This window comes from Coregonus clupeaformis, chromosome 37, assembly GCF_020615455.1.
Source record: "Coregonus clupeaformis isolate EN_2021a chromosome 37, ASM2061545v1, whole genome shotgun sequence".
Taxonomy (NCBI): Eukaryota; Metazoa; Chordata; class Actinopteri; order Salmoniformes; family Salmonidae; genus Coregonus; species Coregonus clupeaformis.
In genome coordinates, this window is record NC_059228.1 from 30,583,816 (window position 1) to 30,604,376 (window position 20,561).

Here is a 20,561-nt window from a genome sequence, read left to right on the forward strand (position 1 = left end):
AAACCTTGTGAAGACTTACAGAAAACGTTTGACCTGTGTCATTGCCAACAAAGGGTATATAACAAAGTATTGAGAAACTTTTGTTATTGACCAAATACTTATTTTCCACCATCATATGCCAATAAATTCATTAAAAATCCTACAATGTGATTTTCTGGATTTTTTTTTCTCATTTTGTCTGTCATAGTTGACGTGTACCTATGATGAAAATTACAGGCCTCTCTCATCTTTTTAAGTGGGAGAACTTGCACAATTGGTGGCTGACTAAATACTTTTTTCCCCCACTGTATTTATGTGTGCCTACTGTATGTGTGGGTAATGCATGTCTCTGTTACTGCATAATCTCAAAGTCACAGTTTAATCTCAAAGTAAATCAGTACGACGTGATATTGGAGCCTACTCTTCCCATGATTTTCTGTGGCAGCCAATCCAGCTTTTCAACCTATCAATGGTCATACTGAAGGAAAAAAAGCAATTTCTGATGCAGCCAGCCTCTATCTCAGAGCCACTCTCAGGGGACGGAGGAGGAGCTGTCAAATTCCAGTGATCCATTCTCCAGGGTTCCGTATCCGTTCATCTTCTTCAGTTTGAGCTGGTCGGGTTGGCCCAGACCCTGGGTCTCTGGCACCGCCTCCTTGGAGGCGAACATCTGGCTGATCTCCACAAACGTCTTGTTCTTGGTCTCGGGGATGACGAAGAACACGTAGGCAGCCACCGCCAGACACACGCAGCAGAACACCAGGTAGCAGTAGGACCCAGCGGACATCTGACACCAGGGAGGGAGGGACGGATGGACAGACAGACACAGGGTTTCGATTAGAATATTCATAGTGCTTGGCCCTGATTTGTGTTTTTTGCAAAGGCATTGGTCCTGAGGAGCAAAGGCATTGGCCATGCTGGGTGAAGGTGGACACCATGTTAGATAAGATGCCATGTTGAGTCTGGACCGAGGTCATGCTGGGTGGGAGCCAACACCTTGTCAAGTAAAGCCATGTAAGGAAGAAGCAGCGCCATGCTGAGGCCATGCAAAGTAGAATACCAGATTATTAAGTGAGGACAGAGGCCATATGAAGTGAGGGCAGAGGCAGTTGGTTACCTGTAGGAAGGGGAAGACGAAGCCCACTGTGAAGTTGGAAATCCAGTTGAGGGATCCTCCCACAGTGTAGGCTGCTGGCCGGTGAGACTGTTTAAACAGCTCCGCCGTTATCAGGAAAGGAACACCCGCTACAATACATACACTGACCGTTAGTACACTGCACACACACACACACATTCAACCTATAATTACAGTCCATATACAAACACACACTATGTAAACACACTGACAGGTGATTCCCTTGGGCGAGTGCCAGGGTAAAGTGATAAAGGGGCTTTAAGAAGAGCTCTTTATCTACTGTAGCTACATATCCAGGAAGTAAGGAAGGGGGGGTAACACTTTACAGTATATGAAGGGGTTATACACTACCAGTCAAAGGTTTTAGAACACCTACTCATTCAAGGTTTTTCCTTTATTTTTACTATTTTCTACATTGTAGAATAATAGTGAAGACATCAAAACTATGAAATATTACACATATGGAATAATGTAGTAACCAAAATTATTCAAATAGCCACCCTTTGCCTTGATGACAGCTTTAAACACTCTTGGCATTCTCTCAACCAGCTTCATGAGGTAGTAGTCACCTGGAATGCATTTCAATTAACAGGTGTGTAATTTGTGGAATTTATTTCCTTCTTAATGCGTTTGAGCCAATCAGTTGTGTTGTGACAATGTGGGTGGGGGGTATACAGAAAACAGCCCTATTTGGTAAAATACCTAGTCCATATTATGGCAAGAACAGCTCAAATAAGCAAAGATAAATTACAGTCCATCATTACTTTAAGACATGAAGGTCAGTCAATATGGAACATTTCAAGAAGTTTCTTCAAGTGCAGTCGCACAAACCATCAAGCGCTATGATGAAACTGGCTCTCATGAGGACCGCCACAGGAACGGAAGACCCAGAGTTACCTCTGCTGCAGAGGATAAGTTCATTAGAGTTACCAGCCTCAGAAATTGCAGCCCAAATAAATGCTTCACAGAGTTCAAGTAACAGACACATCTTAACATCAACTGTTCAGATGGAGACTGTGTGAATCAGGCCTTCATTGTCAAATTTCTGCAAAGAAACCACTACTAAAGGACACCAATAATAAGAAGAGACTTGCTTGGGCCAAGAAACCGTTAGACCGGTGGAAATTTGTCCTTTGGTCTGGAGTCCAAATTTGAGATTTTTGGTTCCAACCGCTGTGTCTTTGTGAGACGCGGTGTGGGTGAACGGATGATCTCTGCATGTGTATTTCCCACCGTAAAGCATGGAGGAGGAGGTGTTATGGTGTGGGGGTGCTTTGCTGGTGACACTGTCTGTGATTGATTTAGAATTCAAGGCACACTTAACCAGCATGGCTATCACAGCATTCTGCAGCGATACGCCATCCCATCTGGTTTGGGCTTAGTGGGACTATCACTTGTTTTTCAACAGGACAATGACCCAACACACCTCCAGGCTGTGTAAGGGCTATTTTACCAAGAAGGATAGTGATGGAGTGCTGCATCAGATTACCTGGCCTCCACAATCCCCCGACCTCAACCAAATTGAGATGGTTTGGGATGAGTCGGACCGCAGAGTGAAAGAAAAGCAGCCAATAAGTGCTCAGCATATGTGGGAACTCCTTCAAGACTGTTGGAAAAGCATTCCAGGTGAAGCTGGTTGAGAGAATGCCAAGAGTGTGTAAAGCTGTCATCAAGGCAAAGGGTGGCTATGTGAAGAATCTCAAATATATTTTGATTTGTTTAACACTTTTTTGGTTACTACATGATTCCATATGTGTTATTTCATAGTTTTGATGTCTTCACTATTATTCTACAATGTAGAAAATAGTAAAAATAAAGAAAAACCCTTGAATGAGTAGGTATTCTAAAACTTTGACTGGTAGTGTACATAACAACTTTATGAAACCAGTCATAACACCTTTATGAGTGTTGCAGTATAATTCATTACAACCTTCATAAAACATTTATTCAACAGTATTCATAAGGAGTTTTCTAAATAAAATTCCCCTAGAATAAAATGTTAATCTTCCATTGTAAAATGTCACAGTACCCCTGACACACTATTCACGCACTAGGCTGGGAGCAGCACACGGTCAGCCTTACAGTATTACCTTGATTGAGCTTGGTGCAATGAAATCAATGGAATAGTCCCAAAAGTGTAAACCCAACCTGCCAATCTGGCACTCCAGGCAGGCTCAAGCAAACGTTCAGGCAAACTATTTAAACCCAGCTCTGGATGGCACCTGAGCAATTGTTTGCCATTGTAATGTGGTAGTAAGCCATCTAATCCCGTTTGGTCACAAGTGATGAATATGCAACGCCTTGTGTTACTACACTGCTAATGACCATTTGAATGAACATGAGCCCAGGCTGCATTATTTGTGCATAATTATTTGTGCCTCATCATTGTGGGTGGCGGAGGAATAACACTTTTAGACTGATGAGGAGTTAGGCCCCCGATTCATTACTCATCTTGATTTTCTGTTGAGCGGCAGCATTCATCACCTTTCTGACCAATGAGGCGTGAGGAGGCCTAATTAATGACAGGATCCCAGACAGAATGAGCCAATCCACTAAGGACCAGAGGGGGGTGTAGTCGGGTATGTACATACATACGTCCCTCTACAGAACACTCTCATTTGTCTCTCTTATAGGGGATATAGACTTAATCATCATCACACACAGGCAGATAATCAGGAGATTAGAGCAAGGCCATTGGCTGCATTTACAAGCTCTCAACTTTGACCTCCAGAGGGCGCCATTTCCATACACAGCAACAAAGTGCACCGGGGTCGGACACCAGCAAATCTGGCAATGAAACCTGGATGTGTGTGTGTGCGTGCGCGTGCGTGCTCTCTGCTCAAATGAATGGAAAGTAAATTCATAATTGAAAGGAGAAGAGTAAGATAGAGTAGGTAGAAGAATGCAGCTCACCTGGCCCAATGCAAAAACCAGCGATGATACCAACCACACATCCAACACTGACATAACGCATGAATGGTAAGTGAACCTGTAAGCATAGTGTAGTAGAAGACATAAGACGTCATGACCTCACTTAGTCAGTATATTCCATAAGGAGATTTCTATTATAGTTGGCCACATGCACTCTTAAATCTCGATCAGGTACAGCCAGAAGAGGACTGACCACTCCTCGGAGCCTGGTTCCTCTCTAGGTTTCTTCTTATAGGTTCCTGCCTTCTAGGGAGTTTTTCCTGGCCACTGGGCATTGCTTGCTCTTTTGGGGTTTTAGGCTGGGGATCTGTAAAGCTCTTTGTGACAACTGCTGATATAAAATGGCTTTATAAAATACATTTGATTGATTGATAGAATATACTAAAGTACTCTGTCGTATCAGAAGGATGGAATTAATATAGTAAAAACACAAATGCAGTGCACCCTCCCACCCACCCGCACACACACCACCACAAATACACACCTGTAGAACGAGGGAGAGAGTGATCCCAGCGCAGCAGAATCCCATGACTAGAAACCCCCCGATGATGAGAGGCCTCCTGCCCAGCTTCTCTATGGTAAAACACTACAGAGACAGAGAGAGAGACAGAGAGAGAGAGAGAGAGAGACAGAGAGACAGAGAGACAGAGAGACAGAGAGACACACGAGACACACGAGATACAAAGAGACAGAAAGCAACAAAACATTAATAACAGATCCATTAAAAAACTATGACAGGGCAAACTTCCAACCAATCCTATGCCTCCTCCATAGACTCACCCCAATGAGGCCGGCGATGATCTCAATGGCTCCTGTACCCACTGTAGTGTACTGAATCTCTGGGCCTGGGATGCCCGCGTTCTTAAAGATGTCGTTGGTATAGAACCAGAGCTACAATAGAGACAGACACTTTTGAGCTTGAGGGGCATGGGCACAAGTGGGACAGCCTGGCACAGGTGGCACAGCATGGGCACAGAGTAACAGTGGACAACCACTCACATTCAATTCATTTCAATTTGGGGCTTTGGGGAGGTTGACTCCAGACAGGGGGGGTAATCAGCAGTCGGAGCAGTTGGAGGTAGTGAGAAACCAACACACACACAAGTATACACACCCATTAAACACACTAATACACTCCTCTACTCACAGAACAGTGTCAAGGCTTGCCACCTGTCACTTCCACTTAGCCTACAGCTCACCTCTGCGTGATACCATCATCACCATCACCACCATCTTCATCCTCACTACCTGTGTTTCAGCGCTGCCTCAAATAGATTGCCAAAGCTAATTAGCTGCTAAAAATACATTGCAGAGATGAGTCTGCTAATTAGTTCAGCTCTGATGGGTAAAATGTGCACTTCTTGGCCCCAGTGTCCTGGTAATCATTTGAATAATGAATGCATCTCAGTAGCATAATTCAGGAAGGGATTTAGCTAATCGTATCTCTGTTAAATGATGACTCGTAGTTTTGGGTTCTCACCACATGATCACATGAGGCTTGTAAAAGATGAGGAATAATTTATTCTGCCTTTCAACTGAGCCTCTTAGTGTAGTGGGCCCGACTACAGTGTAGTGGGTGAGGAGTATGGGTGAGAGGGGAAGAAGGTGAGAGAGGGAGGAGAGAGGGAGAAAGGGAGAAGAGGGTGAGTGTAGGAGAGAGAGAGGGTGAGAGAGGGATAAGAGGGGGAGTGTAGGAGAGAGAGGGTGCGAGAGGGAGGAAAGGACATGCGAATGACAGAATGAGAAGGGTGTGGTAGGGTGAAAATGGTTTAGGTAGAGAGAGGGCAAGGAGTGCTAAAAAAGAGGAGGAGGAGTAACAGAGGGATAGAGAGATAAGAAAAGGAGAGGCGCACTATAGCAAACAGCTGAGTAATCTTACAGCATCAATGCCGGAGAGCTGCATGCCGATGTTGATGACCACCACACTGAGCAGCTGCCAGCGCACCAAGGGGTCCAGTATCAGTCGCCATACCGACACTGTCTCCACTGACGACAGAGAGCGCTGCTCCTCCTGCATCTCCTCGATCTCTGACTGGATGTTACACTTGGCCCGGTACCACTTCAACGCTGATGTAGGAAATAAAACAGGAAGTTACACTGAACCAGGCAATGACAATGCTTGTGTATCAAATGAAAATTAAATATGACTTGAACTTTGTTATTCATGGTTAACTAAACAGTTTGGCACATGACTAGAATTTACAATGTTGCCAAAGGAAATAAGCATAGCCATGAGGTTACACTATTCACACTCTAAGTATGTGTCCCTGTCCCAATGGTGTCATCTAGCATGCTGACCTGTAATGGTGGCGTGGACATTGTGCTTCTCAATCAGCAGGTATCGGGGGCTCTCCGGAAACCATGGCAACAGCATCAGCTGGATGAAGGTGGGTATCACCACCAGCGAGAGAAACAGGGGCCAGTGCTCCTCCTGTAACCATGACAAAACGACTCACAATCATAACCTACATCGCTGTACACCAGTGGAGGCTGCTGAGGGGAGGACAGCTCATAATAATGTCTGGAACTGAGCGAATGGAATAGCATCACTCATTCCGCTCCAGCCATTACCGCGAGCCCGTTCTCCCAAATTAAGGTGCCACCAACCTCCTGTGCTGTACACACATAACCCCAAAATGCAACACGCAAACCATTGAAAATTTATCCACCTTTCAATTTCACTGACACTGCAAATGACACATTTACATGAATAAAGATATGGATCTCTAAGCTTATGAATGCCACGTTTAAAGCTTTTCCTGGAAACGGTCTTTGGCGTACCTTTCCCAGAATTTCGTGTAGACCCAGGATCTGGGCAGAGAAGACCCCAGCACAAATGAAGAGGCTGGGCACGAGTCCCAGGAAACCACGCAGGTTCTTAGGAGCTATCTCCCCCAGGTACATGGGCACCACACTCAGAGAGATACCTACACAACACAACAACGACAACGTGTGTCAGGTGTCAGTGTGCAGCGGTAGGACAGAGTCAGGCGAGTAAATAACTAACTTTACTCAGATAAACAATACAATCGAATTTCCACCCAGGGAAATACAAATGCTCACAACAGTACATAACACCAAACAAAGAACAATCACGCACAAAACCATGAGGGAAGCAGAAGGTTAAATAGGGAAATAATCATAACGTGATGGGAACCAGGTGTGTACAATCAAGACAAAACAACATAGAAAAAGAAACGTAGATCAGTGGAAGCTAGAAGACCGGTGACGGCGACCGCCGATAGCCGTCCGCACAAGGAGAGGCACCAACTTCGGCGGAAGTCGAGAAAGACTCAACAGTGAGCAAACATTCACCTTCTTTTTATTGCTACATTCATAACTTTGTCCAGCTACTGTGCCACATTAATATGTATAGATTCCTGACTGATTAAACCATGGCCCATTCCTGAACCTTCACCCTTATCCTAAACCTTAACTCTCACCCCTGAACATTACCCTTCTCACTGAGTGGGCACACTGGTGTGTTTGTACCTGAGTGGATCCCCGTGATGAAGCGGCCAAAGATGACCATCTCTGGAGAGCCACAGATCCTGCTGAAGCCCATGAGTGATCCAGCGATGAACACCAATACCGTTGAGTTCACCACCGTGCCTTTCCTATACACACACACACACACACACACACACATTATGGTTGGCTCTGTCCACCATTAAAACGTGTAGATGATCAGAACCAGCTAATTAATGTACCAAACACAAAACAGTTGGATTTATGAATTTGCACAAGCTGTGCATAAAAGTACATGGACCAGAAGCAATAGCAGGCACACCTTTATTACTTCTATGACATAGAGTAGTAAAGTCTCCCCCTGATATACAGTCAGGGAGGGCATTTTGAGTTCTGATCACCCATAAAACACTGTTGGGTGATGAAACTGATCAGCTCATAACTGGGCTTGTAAATCGTTCTCTTTCATTTGCATGTAAATGTCCATTTAGATAAATGAGATCTAAGCCTGCACTGAATATAAAAAACTCTTTAGAGAGCTGGCCATAGGGGACAGAGAGTGCACTGACTGCACTCCAAAGGGTATTAGGGATCCTGAGTGGCGCAGCGGTCTAAGGCACTGCATTGCAGTGTTAGAGGCGTCACTACAGACCCGGGTTTGATCCCGGGCTGTATCACAACCGCCCGTGATCGGGAGTCCATTGGGCGGCGCACAATTGGCCCAGCGTCGTCCGGCTTAGTGGAGGTAGGCCGTCATTGTAAATAAGAATTTGTTCTTAACTGACTTGCCTAGTCAAATAAAGGTTAAAAATAGGGGACAGAGAGTGTGCCCTTTAAAGGGTAGAGGGAACAGAATGAGTGTAGCCCATATGGTCGCTTGTACAATGAGTTTGAACTCTAAATGGCACAGGGTAACTATGCACTCCGACAGGATGGACAGTATGCACTCTGAAGGGCAGAGGAGAGCAAGGGAGGGAGGGCAGGGTAATCCCTGGGGTCAGAGGGCAGAAGGTCACTCAGGGGTGATAGATGGAAGCGCTGCTAATTGTGTGTGTGTGTGAGACTAGCTCAGAGTGCCAGGCAGGGTGGCAGTGCCCAGAGCTCCAGATGCTGCAGTGTGTCTCTGAGGCTGTTCTTGCCAGCAGCCACAGAGTCTGGAGGGCGCAGCCATTGGCCAAAACCAAATCAAAGGTCTTCAAAGGACAGCACTTTCCAAATCTATACAGATGAACACTGACTCAAATGGGGAGCAGACAATATTCAACTTATAAAACCCAATACATTACAATGGAATCATACTGTGTAAAACCTGTATGGGAGTGAGTGTATGGGGAGTGTGTGAGGGTCTCACCTGCCGAACCTGGTGACGAGCATGCCCACCATGAGGGATCCCAGTAGACCCCCAATGGCAAAGACAGACACGGTGAGAGAGTACATGAGGGTCAGAGCCTCCCCATCCAGCCCTGTACCATTACGACTCACTGACGTCCTGTTGTAGAAGTCTTTAATGTACTGACGGAGAGAGATAGAGAGATAGAGAGAGAAAGAAAGAGGGGAGAGAGGAATGGAAAGCGTATAACAGTATTACTACTGTTAATCACTATGATTTATTTAATTTGTTCCTGTGCTATTGCTTTGGCAGTGTAAGATACCTATCATGCCAATAGAGCTCATTGAGTAGAATTCAATTGAGAGAGAGGGGCAAAGAGATGTTATCACATAACCCTCATGTGACACGATTCAAATTACTGTATGACACACAGTATGCCATACAGCATACAATGTGTTACATAATGTCACTAAGACCTCAATTTGTCACCAGAATCAAAATGTACAAAACACTCCCTAACTATCATTCTTACATTCCCAAAATGCCAATGCCAATGAGAAAGCCCCACTTACATTCAATCCATCTCTATCTGGCCAATCAGAGCCTATGGAGGGGAATGCAGAATCACAACCAAACTGGGAGTCCTTGTCATGTGGCCCATGCTTCTCCTATCTCCCTGGCATTTTCAGGTCACAGACCAGGAATAATTAAATTCCACTGCTATGTCCTTTTTTACCTCAACCTCTTAATCCACAGTGTGTGTGTGTGTGTGTGTGTGTGTGTGTGTGTGTGTGTGTGTGTGTGTGTGTGTGTGTGTGTGTGTGTGTGTGTGTGTGTGTGTGTGTGTGTGTGTGTGTGTGTGTGTGTGTGTGTGTGTGTGTGTGTGTGTGTGTGTGTGTGTGTGTGTGCGTGCGTGCGTGTGTGTGTGTGTTTGTGTTCTGATTACAGTAATCTGACCTTAGTGTTTCGATTATACAAACAGAAATAAATGTTTGGTCATGCTCTATTTTACAGTTCACTTGACCAAGTATTGAAGCAATAGATCTGATGGCAGTGTTCCAACCATATCTCTACAGTTCCAACTATAGAATTGGAATGTACAACTGTTGGCTACGCTTTACTTTACAGTCCAGCTGTTAACCTTTTACTGCAGTGGGCTAAATCAGGGTCACACAGAGTGTTTCTTGGTAGTCTTAAACACATTTACTTTGGGAAGAAAAGTATACACTTCACACACATGGTAATAGTCAAACAAAAAAAAGAAGACACCTGTACCATGTCAGATATAGAGTTGAAATGTATTCAAATTTGAGTTTGCATCCCAATATTACAATTTATATACACTGAGTGTACAAAACATTAAGAACACCTTCCTTATGCTGGCCCACGTTGACTCCAATGCTTCCCACAGTTGTGTTAAGTTGTCTGGATGTCCTTTGGGTGGTGGACCATTCTTAATACACACAGGAAACTGTTGAGCTTGAAAAACCCAGCAGCGTTGCAGTTCTTGACACAAACTGGTTTGTTTCAATCTTTTGTCTTGCCCATTCACCCTCTGAATGGCACACATACACAATCCATGTCTCAATTGTCTCAAGGCTTAAAAATCCTTCTTTAACCTGTCTCCTCCCCTTCATCTACACTGATTGAAGTGGATTTAACAAGTGACATCAATAAGGGATCGTAGCTTTTACCTGGATTCACCTGGTCAGTATGTCATGGGAAGAGCAGGTGTCCTTAATGTTTTGTACTCTCAGTGTACATCACAGAAGACTGAAATATAACAAAACCGTTTGACATAGAAACACCGGATTTTCGGCAGGTTTTTTGATAGAATGTTTATTATTTAGGAAATTATGAAAAATATTAATAACATTCCACCCATGAGTCTACTTCCTTAAAAGTGTGACTGAGTGTTCTGATGAGTGTTAAAACATAGGAACCCGATGTAGAACAGCATGACATTTAAATGTAAGATTGACTTACATGGGAACTGATCCAAAAATGCTCATCTTGCTAAATCTTTCTAGTGGCTAGTTTAAAAAAAAAAAAACGTGTGGGTTGCAGTCACTCCTTGTCCATTGACTACTTTCAAAGTAAGATACCAAATATTTGTATACGGAAATTAATGTTAACAGTATTTGACAGATGTCTTAGCAAATACTGCACCAGCCAACACCAGTTGAAACAAGACTGTAGAGCAAGCATCTTACTGCTCCAAACCACAACAACCAACACCCCAGTTATAGAGTTATTATAGCCTGTACTTGGGCTAAAGGGACAAAGAGACAATTGCCAATGACCCCAACAGTGGCCCTATAGCTGTGGGATACAATTAGCATTAGCTTTGGGCTGTGGGAGACAGTTACCATTAACTTTGGGCTGTAGGATACAGTTATCATTAGCTTTGGGCTGTGGGAGACAGTTAGCATTAGCTTTAGGCTGTAGAATACAGTTAGCATTAGCTTTGTGCGGTAGGATACAGTTAGCATTAGCTTTGGATAGACTGGATCTACAGTCATTCTAAATGCATGGCCTCAGCTGCATTCCTTCTGATAAAGAGCCTGGTTCCTCATTCAATCCACATTCCTGATGACAACAAACCCTTCACAGATGCACACACAGTTTAAACTACCTCACACTGACAAATCATTTTCATTTTAACTATCAGTGTAAACATTTAGGCTAAGCATCAGACTTTTATAAATATTTTTGTGAAAGCATGGACTCATCATGTTGAGCAGTATTAGATACAGCATTGGGGGTCTCACTCTATGATGTACATGAGGGTAAGAGCATAAGAGATACAGTGCAGTCGGAAAGTATTCAGACCCCTTGACGTTATAGCCTTATTCTAAAATTGATTAAATAGTTTTTTCACCTCATCAATCTACACACAATACCCGATAATGACAAAGCAAAAACAAGTTTTTAGAAAATGTTGCAAGTTTATTAAAAATAAAAAACGGAAATATCACATTTACATAAGAATTCAGACCCTTTAGTCAGTACTTTGTTGAAGCACCTTTGGCAGCGATTACAGCCTCAAGTCTTCTTGGGTACAGTGGTGACCCGTCATTCAGGGCAGGTGCAGAGCCCCACCTGTTTTGAGACCCACATTTTAGCTGTTTTGCATGTTATTTTGACATTAATACGTGTCACATTTCAGCTTGCAAACAATGTAAAACAAAATACAAAATCATTGAGTTAATAAACACTCCACACAAACATGGTCTCTTTTTTGCTTTCTTGACTAAGGGAGCTCCAAAATGTAGGTGTTTCAGCCTAGCTCAGTGCTTTCTGTGGTGGTGGGGCAGCCAGCGGAAAATACGGAGCGTAGGGGTTGGTAATGTTCTCTAGTTGCGCCGTGATTGGCTCAGTGTTCTGTCACTCATGGGGACACTACGTCGCTGCCAAATCTAAGGGTAGAACTTGAGTTACATTAGAAGTGCCAATCCAAGAAGGCTCAAGGTCATTGGCCACAGATAAAATGACGTAAAATCACGTTATATCTACAGTAGATTTGATTGGACTGATCATGTCAACATCATACTTTCAAAATCTTAGCTAGCAGTCATCATCAAGAATCAAGTCAACAATCTACTGGCAAATTATTTTTAATCCTTGTCATATGAAGAGAAATAATGAAGAGAAATTATAGATAAAACGTATCGGTGCTCATCAGCTATTGGACATAAACATTACACAACAAGTTGGAAATCGCAAATTCAACAATGAGGGGTTTGGAAGGAATCAGTGGCTAACTGCAAGCATTGCAAAGCAATCACTATCCTGATATTCAGTGGAGTGGATGTGTGGTCCCAATTCTGGGTTTAAGGGTCTCTTTTCCAAGCTTAAAATGATAAACATTCAACATTTGCCATGCTGTCAATCCAGCATGATTTCAGACACCCTCAAAACAACTGTTAACTTGGAACTGAGAAATTTGACTTCGGTGAGATCAAGACAACTGGGAACTCGGGAAAAAACAAGCCCTGACTGGGAAAATACGTTTTGAACGGTCATCCAACAGGACGTGTACTCCGAGCATCCACTGACCAACTGGCAAGTGTCTTCACTGACATTTTCAACCTCTCCCTGTCTGAGTCTGTAATACCAACATGTTTCAAGCAGACCACCATAGTCCCTGTGCCCAAGAAGGCAACCTGCCTAAATGACTACCGACCCATAGCACTCACGTCTGTAGCCATGAAGTGCTTTGAAAGGCTGGTCATGGCTCATATCAACACCATTATCCCAGAAACCCTAGACCCACTCAATTTGCATACCGCCCCAACAGATCAACAGATGATGCAATCTCTATTGCGCTCCACACTGCCCTTTCACACCTGGACAAAAGGAACACCTATGTGAGAATGCTATTCATTGACTACAGCTCAGCGTTCAACACCATAGTGCCCTCAAAGCTCATCACTAAGCTAAGGACCCTGGGACTAAACACCTCCCTCTGCAACTGGATCCTGGACTTTCTGACGGGCCACCCCCAGGTGGTAAGGCTAGGTAAAAACACATCCACCACGCTGATCCTCAACACGGGGGCCCCTCAGGGGTGCGTGCTCAGTCCCCTCCTGTACTCCCTTTTCACTAATGACTGCATGGCCAGGCACGACTCCAACGCCATCATTGAGTTTGCCGATGACATAGCGGTGGTGGGCCTGATCACCGACAACGACGAGACAGCCTATGGGGAGGAGGTCAGAGACCTGGCCGTGTGGTGCCAGGACAACAACCTCTCCCTCAATGTGATCAAGACAAAGGAGATGATTGTGGACTACAGGAAAAAGAAGAGGACCGAGCATGCCCCCATTCTCATTGACGGGGCTGTAGTGGAGCAGGTTGAGAGCTTCAAGTTCCTTGGTGTCCACATCACCAACAAACGAACATGGTCCAAGCACACCAAGACAGTCGTGAAGAGGGCACAACAAAACCTATTCCCCCTGAGGAGACTGAAAATACTTGGCATGGGTCCTCAGATCCTAAAAAGGTTCTACAGCTGCACCATCAAGAGCATCATGACTGGTTGCATCACTGCCTGGTATGGCAACTGCTCGGCCTCCGACCGCAAGGCACTACAGAGGGTAGTGCGTACGGCCCAGTACATCACTGGGGCCAAGCTTCCTGCCATCCACGACCTCTATACCAGGCGGTGTCAGAGGAAGGCCCTAAAAATGGTCAAAGACTTCAGCCACCCTAGTCATATACTGTTCTCTCTGCTACCGCACGGCAAGCGGTACCAGAGCGCCAAGTCTAGGTCCAAGAGGCTTCTAAACATCTTCTACCCCCAAGCCATAAGACTCCTGAACATCTAATCAAATGGCTACCCAGACTATTTGCATTGCCCCACCCCTCTTTTACGCTGCTGCTACTCTCTGTTTATTATCTATGCATAGTCACTTTAATAACTCTACCTACATGTACATATTACCACAATTACCTTGAGTAGCCGGTGCCCCCGCACATTGACTCGGTACCGGTACGCCCTGTATATAGACTCGTTATTGTTATTTTTACTGCTGCTCTTTAAATATTTGTTACTTTTATTTCGTATTATTTTGTATTGTATTTTTGTGTGATTTTTTTTGGTATTCTTTCTTAAAACTGCATTGTTGGTTAAGGGCTTGTAAGTAAGCATTTCACTGTAAGGCTCCTGTAAGTCGCTCTGGATAAGAGCGTCTGCTAAATGACTAAAATGTAAAAAATGTAAATGTAAGGTCTACACCTGTTGTATTCGGCACATGTGACAAATACAATTTTATTTTATTTTATTTTAATTGTAAATCGGGAACTCTGGCCTCTTCTAGAGCTACGACCTGAAGATCACTGACGTCATCATGATTCAACCTTGTTTTTTTCCGAGCTTCCAGTTGTCTTGAAAGCACCATAAATCCAGAGAATGTCATACTTTGATTACAAAGTTTGATGACCAAATTTGCCCACGAAGGACCGCCGTGCCACCTTCCTGTTCAAGTGAGCACAGCACAACTCATAAGGTGAGTCCAAAAATGTATTTTATGCTGCTGCATAAATGATGTAATATGCCAGGGACATATGTATACTGTAGCTAAGAAAGTAATACTAAGTATATGTTGTGTAGTAAGCTGTTAGTAGCCCATGTGCCTCACCCTAATAATTTGGTTTATTGTCCCCTCTTAATTTAGCCTACTGCTCCTCAGACTTGGTGGTGCACATGTAGCCTATAACCTGTGTTAGAGAAATGTAATAATCGAATATTGTAAGAGCTTTCATTGTCTGCTTATATGCCCCCTTTATTTATCCTACGGTTCTGACTTGGTGTACAGGGAGAACACTGTAAGAACGGCCCATGTTCTGAATTCTGTCGCTGTACATTTCAAAAGTGCTGAACAAATAGTTATATTGACTATGTCCGTCCTAGCTCACTCATTAATGTCTTAATCGAAATCACGGATTGCCTCTTATACGCTTGTCGTCCCCTTATGCCATAGTTTGTACATCTCAATTGTCAGTAGAAACCACATTTGTTTAAGCATGTCAGCCATATCAGCTATGTTTTTTTTTAAGGCAGTAAATGAGGCTGAATTAACTGTTTCGCTGCCAGACAAGGCTCCGCTGATAGCCAGGTGTAGCAGTGGTAAGGTGTTGGGACTGCTGTTGGGACTCTGCTGTCGGGACAGCTTTATGTAGGCCCTAACAGTTTGTGGGCACCGTTTGTCACCGTTATAGTGCAATTAATGTTTTTTTTAGTGTTGTGTTGTGTAATGACTTTGCTGGCATGCATCCCCAATTTGTGTTTTTTGTTTGCCCCACCAAGATTTACATTCTAAATTCGCCACTGCTTGGGTATGACGCTACAAGCTTGTCACACATGTATTTGGGGAGTTTCTCCCATTCTTCTCTGCAGATCCTCTCAAGCTCTGTTTGGTTGGATGGGGAGCATTGCTGCACAGCTATTTTCAGGTCTCTCCAGAGATGTTCAATCGGGTTCAAGTCTGGGCTGGAAGGTGAACCTTCGCTCAAGGACATTCAGAGACCTGTCCCGAAGCCACTCCTGCGTTTTCTTGGCTGTGTGCTTAGGGTCGCTGTCCTGTTGGAATGTGAACCTTCACCCCTGTCTGAGGTCCTGAGCACTCTGGAGCAGGTTTTCATCAAGGATCTCTCTGTACTTTGCTCCGTTCATCTTTGCCTCGATCCTGACTAGTCTCCCAGTCCCTGCTGCTGAAAAACATCCCCACAGCATGATGCTGCCACCAGCATGCTTCACCGTAGGGATGGTGCCAGGTTTCCTCCAGACGTGACGCTTGGTATTCAGGCCAAAGAGTTAAATCTTGGTTTCATCAGACCAGAGAATCTTGTTTCTCATGGTCTGAGAGTCTTTAGGTGCCTTTTGGCAAACTCCAAGTGGGCTGTCATGCCTTTTACTGAGGAGTGGCTTCTGTCTGGCCACTCTACCATAATGGCCTGATTGGTGGAGTGCTGCAGAGATGGATGTCCTTCTGGAAGGTTCTCCCATCTCCACAGAGGAACTCTAGAGCTCTGTCAGAGTGACCATCGGGTTCTTGGTCACCTCCCTTACCAAGGCCCTTCTCTTGCTCAGTTTGGCCGGGCGGCCAGCTCTAGGAAGAGTCTTGGTGGTTCCAAACTCCTTCCATTTAAGAATTATGGAGGCTACTGTGTTCTTGGAGACCTTCAATGCTGCAGATATTTGTTGGTACCCATCCCCAGATCTGTGCCTCGACACAATCCTGTCTTGGAGCTCTACGGACAATTCCTTCAACCTCATGGCTTGGTTTTTGCGCTGACATGCACTGTCAACTGTGGGACCTTATATAGACAGGTGTGTGCCTTTCCAAATCATGTCCAATCAATTGAATTTATCACAGGTGGACTCTAATCAAGTTGTAGAAAGATCTCAATGATGTTCAATGGAAACAGGATGCACCTGAGCTCAATTTCAAGTCTCATAGCAAAGGTTCTGAATACTTATGTAAATAAGGTGTTTCTGTTTTTTATATTTAATACATGTGAAAAAAATTATAAAAACCTGTTTTCGCTTTGTCATTATGGGGTATTGCATGTAGATTGATGAGGATTTTTATTTATTTAACCCATTTTAGAATAAGGTTGTAACGTAACAAAATAATGAAAAAGTCAAGGGGTCTGAATACTTTCCGAATGCACTGTATATGTGAGATGTATACTCATAATTCAATCTAATTGATGTCCATGGGAGATTTGTGTGGAAGGTCAATTTAAATTTAACTTCAACGATCACGCAAATCTCCATTGACATCAACAATACATGATTTGGGTGCGATTCTGGATTTCACAAGTTAGGCGTTGGCCGCAGCAGAGTATTCAATACAGGCAAGTATGGAATGTACAATGGAGAGAATATGACTGTAGTTCAATGGCCTTACCACTGCAGGGGAGTTGACCACTGCGAGGTTGTAGCCATAGAGCATGGAGCTCCCAAAGGAGGTGAGAAACGCTACCGCCAACAGAGATGAAGTCAGGTGCTGCAGAGAGAGAGAGAGAGAGAGAGAGAGAGAGAGAGAGAGAGAGAGAGAGAGAGAGAGAGAGAGAGAGAGAGAGAGAGAGAGAGAGAGAGAGAGAGAGAAAGGGAGATTATCTGAGATAAAATGTGTACGGTACACTTGTCATAAACCAACAGCTAATGTTTTATTACTTGGTTTGTACTCCAGCCTTTGCTCTTGATGAGTTCATTTGTGCTGTCATTTACAATCAAAGATTTAAGATTTGTGTGAATATGAATGACAGTCAAAGTTGTCTTTACTGTTGGGCTCTCATTCATCTCTTCCATGGCCTTTAGTTTGGAGGAATCCATGGGTCTGAGGAACTGTTGGTATAAGCCACATTAACTCTTAACATGTTAATTATATGACTGTATCTGGTGGAGAATCTGGAGAATCTACACATACACACACACACACACACACACAAAAGGGTATTACTATACTTGTGAGGACTTTTTGGGGACCAACAATTGATTCCCATTCAAAATCATATTTCCCCTAACCCTAAACCTAACCCTAACATTAACCTCAAACCCCTAACACTAACTCCTAACCCTAAACCTAACCCCTAAACCTATATTCTAACCCTAATTTTGACCATAACCCTAAACCTAATGCCTTAAACCTAAAATAGCCTTTTTCCTTGTGATGACCGGCCAAATGTCCCCACTTGTATACAGTGATGATCACTATTGGGATATTGATTTTATTTCAGGAAGATCCAAAACATCATGAATATCTTTGGGCCAATCTCATGTGGAAATGCCCACATATATGTTATTCCTCAGCCTGGTCTCATAGACTAGACGTATCATAGTAAAAGTAAATGAGTATGATATGTTATGTTTGGTATGGTTACATACACTCTTAGAAAAAAAGGGTTCTAAAAGGGTTCTTCCGGTGTCCCCATAGGATAACTCTTTTTGGTTCTAGGTAGAACCATTTTTGGTTCCAGGTAGATCCCTTTTGGGTTCCATGACATGGAACCCAAAAGGGTTCTACCTGGAACCAAAAAGTGTTCTTCAAATGGTTCTCCAACGGGGACAGCCGAAGAACCCTTTTAGGTTCTAGATAGCACTTTTTTTCCCAAGAGTGTAAGACAGAAGGTTACGTCTAGCAACCCAAAGGTTGCGTGTTCAAATCTCATCACGGACAACTTTCACATTTTAGCTAATTAGCAACTTTTCAACTAACTACTTTTTAGCTACTTTGCAACTACTTAGCATGTTAGCTAACCCTTCCTCTAACCTTAACCCTTTTAGCTAACCCTTCCCCCAACCCTAACCCTAACCTTAACTCTTTAACCTAACTCCTAACCTTAACCCTAACCTTAACCCTAACCCCTAGCCTAGCTAACGTTAGCCAGCTAGCTAACGTTAGCATTAGCCACCTAGCTACCTAGCTAACATTTCCACAACAAATTGTAATTCGTAACATATCATACGTTTTGCGAATTCTTAACATATTGTACATTTTGTAAATTTGTAACATATCATACAAATTGTGATTCGTAACATATCATCCAAAATGGATTATGGACATCCACAAATGAATACATACCATACGAAATGTAACATATTATACTAAAGGAGTGTCTCGGATTTACGTAGAGTATAATACGAAATGCTCTGAGACCAGGTTGCATTCCTTGTCTTTATCAAGAGGATAACATGCATTATGTTAGAGTTCAGGTCAGGAAAAAAATCATTAGTCAGTCATTAGGGCCAGATGTCCATCCTATGTATACATTACCTTTATTACTATAATAGCCTTATGGGGACTAAGATTAGGTGAGATGCTATCTAACAGGTTGTGATTAAGTGGAATGTATAGGAGAAAGCAGTGCCTCAACCCACAGTTCAGAATAGAACAGTCATGTTCAATCAGCAGTCAGGAAGTGTGACTGTACTCTGGTCCAGAACCAGTGGAACGCAGAGCATGATGGTGGTGGACTTCACCCAGGTCAGGTCAGGGAACTTAATTTGGACACTAAGTGGTCAGATGCAGTCACTTATAGGCCTACCGCACTCACGTGAGAAAGGTTTTGTAGACTTGACATGGTCTTGTGACATGTAATGAGTGCTAACCTCCTCTTTGGAGGACAGAGGCATGATGTTTAAGGCAACATAAAGTATCGACTTGTCAGTCATAATATGGGTTCTAACGTTACTATGTAAAATAAAAACAAGTTGAAGTGTATATAGCCTATCGCTGACAGTGATTGCTCAAGTAACATTTAGGTGCCTATGTTCGTACACAGCAATGTCAATTTACAGAGCAATTGCTGTCAGTCATATTTAAATTCAATACAGTGTAGCGCGACCCTGTGATTATAAGCGCGGATTTCGATTCTGCCACTTGGACATGCTTTTGTGGCACAGTCGATGCCGCGCTAATAAACACAGGGTCGCTACAATAAAATGGAACATTGTTTATAACAAGTTTATAAATAAAGGCTTGCATCCAAGATGCCAACAGGAGATAGGTCATTGGGTAATGAATGTCAACTTTTCTGAATGACATATCAAAATCAAACAGAATAGCATGTCATTTACAAAAACATAAACTTGAAGGAACAGCTTACCGACGTTATTTTCCCCGGTGGCGTTATTAAAACTTCTTCCGCCATTTATGAATCTTTCATTAAATAGTTCCTCTCCAAGTATCGGCGGTGGGAAAAGAAAGATGCTCGAACTACTTTTTTCTTAAAGCTACCGGCATCACAGCAAACTCATGTTGAGAAGACAGGCGTGGTCATAGTTGAGACTAAAAAAACAACCCAGTTGCAGGTTATACGGTCGCCTTTTTGTTAATCAATAGCGTGTCGGCCCTCTCCTCCTTCGGGTAGTGATGCCCTCTGCTCCGGTTAACAAGTAGGCTAGAGACCAGTGTCATCACATGATGGCGAACAACGTGATGCCTAGAGAAAGACATGCTGAAATCAATTAGCTAAGTGAATTTACAAAGCCCGAGTACTACAGCAGACTGTGAGAGGAGAGAGGAAGCTACTTATAGGCCAACCGTGAGTTACAGTAGCCTAGCTGACAAAGATGAGGACAGCACTCAAAACTGTGTCAGGGTTGAGTGTAGAGGTAGTGTAGAATCAGGCGCAGGACACACAGAGGTTTCGAACAGCGTCTTTAGTAAAGTCCAAAATCAAGCCACACACGGCAACAGGCTACAG

General features: G+C 43.6%; 1 protein-coding gene across 2 annotated transcripts; it reads right to left on the reverse strand.

Annotated features, from left to right (window-relative positions):
- Positions 1-289: 289 nt before the first annotated feature.
- slc2a15a (solute carrier family 2 member 15a) lies at positions 290-20,257 on the reverse strand. Of its 2 annotated transcripts, XM_041866446.2 has the most exons (13): positions 19,962-20,256; positions 17,638-17,700; positions 17,261-17,359; positions 8,865-9,025; positions 7,538-7,662; positions 6,827-6,972; positions 6,344-6,476; positions 5,925-6,112; positions 4,826-4,936; positions 4,530-4,631; positions 4,028-4,103; positions 1,097-1,224; positions 290-766 (listed from the first exon to the last, which is right to left on the reverse strand). In XM_041866446.2, the coding sequence occupies exons 1-13, from the start codon at positions 20,004-20,006 to the stop codon at positions 512-514; spliced, it is 1,632 nt and encodes a 543-aa protein (XP_041722380.1). In that variant the 5' UTR covers positions 20,007-20,256; the 3' UTR covers positions 290-511. The 2 variants fall into 2 exon arrangements, with proteins under 2 accessions (XP_041722380.1, XP_041722381.1); XM_041866447.2 differs by lacking the exon at positions 17,638-17,700 and having other exon boundaries at positions 19,962-20,257.
- Positions 20,258-20,561: the final 304 nt, after the last annotated feature.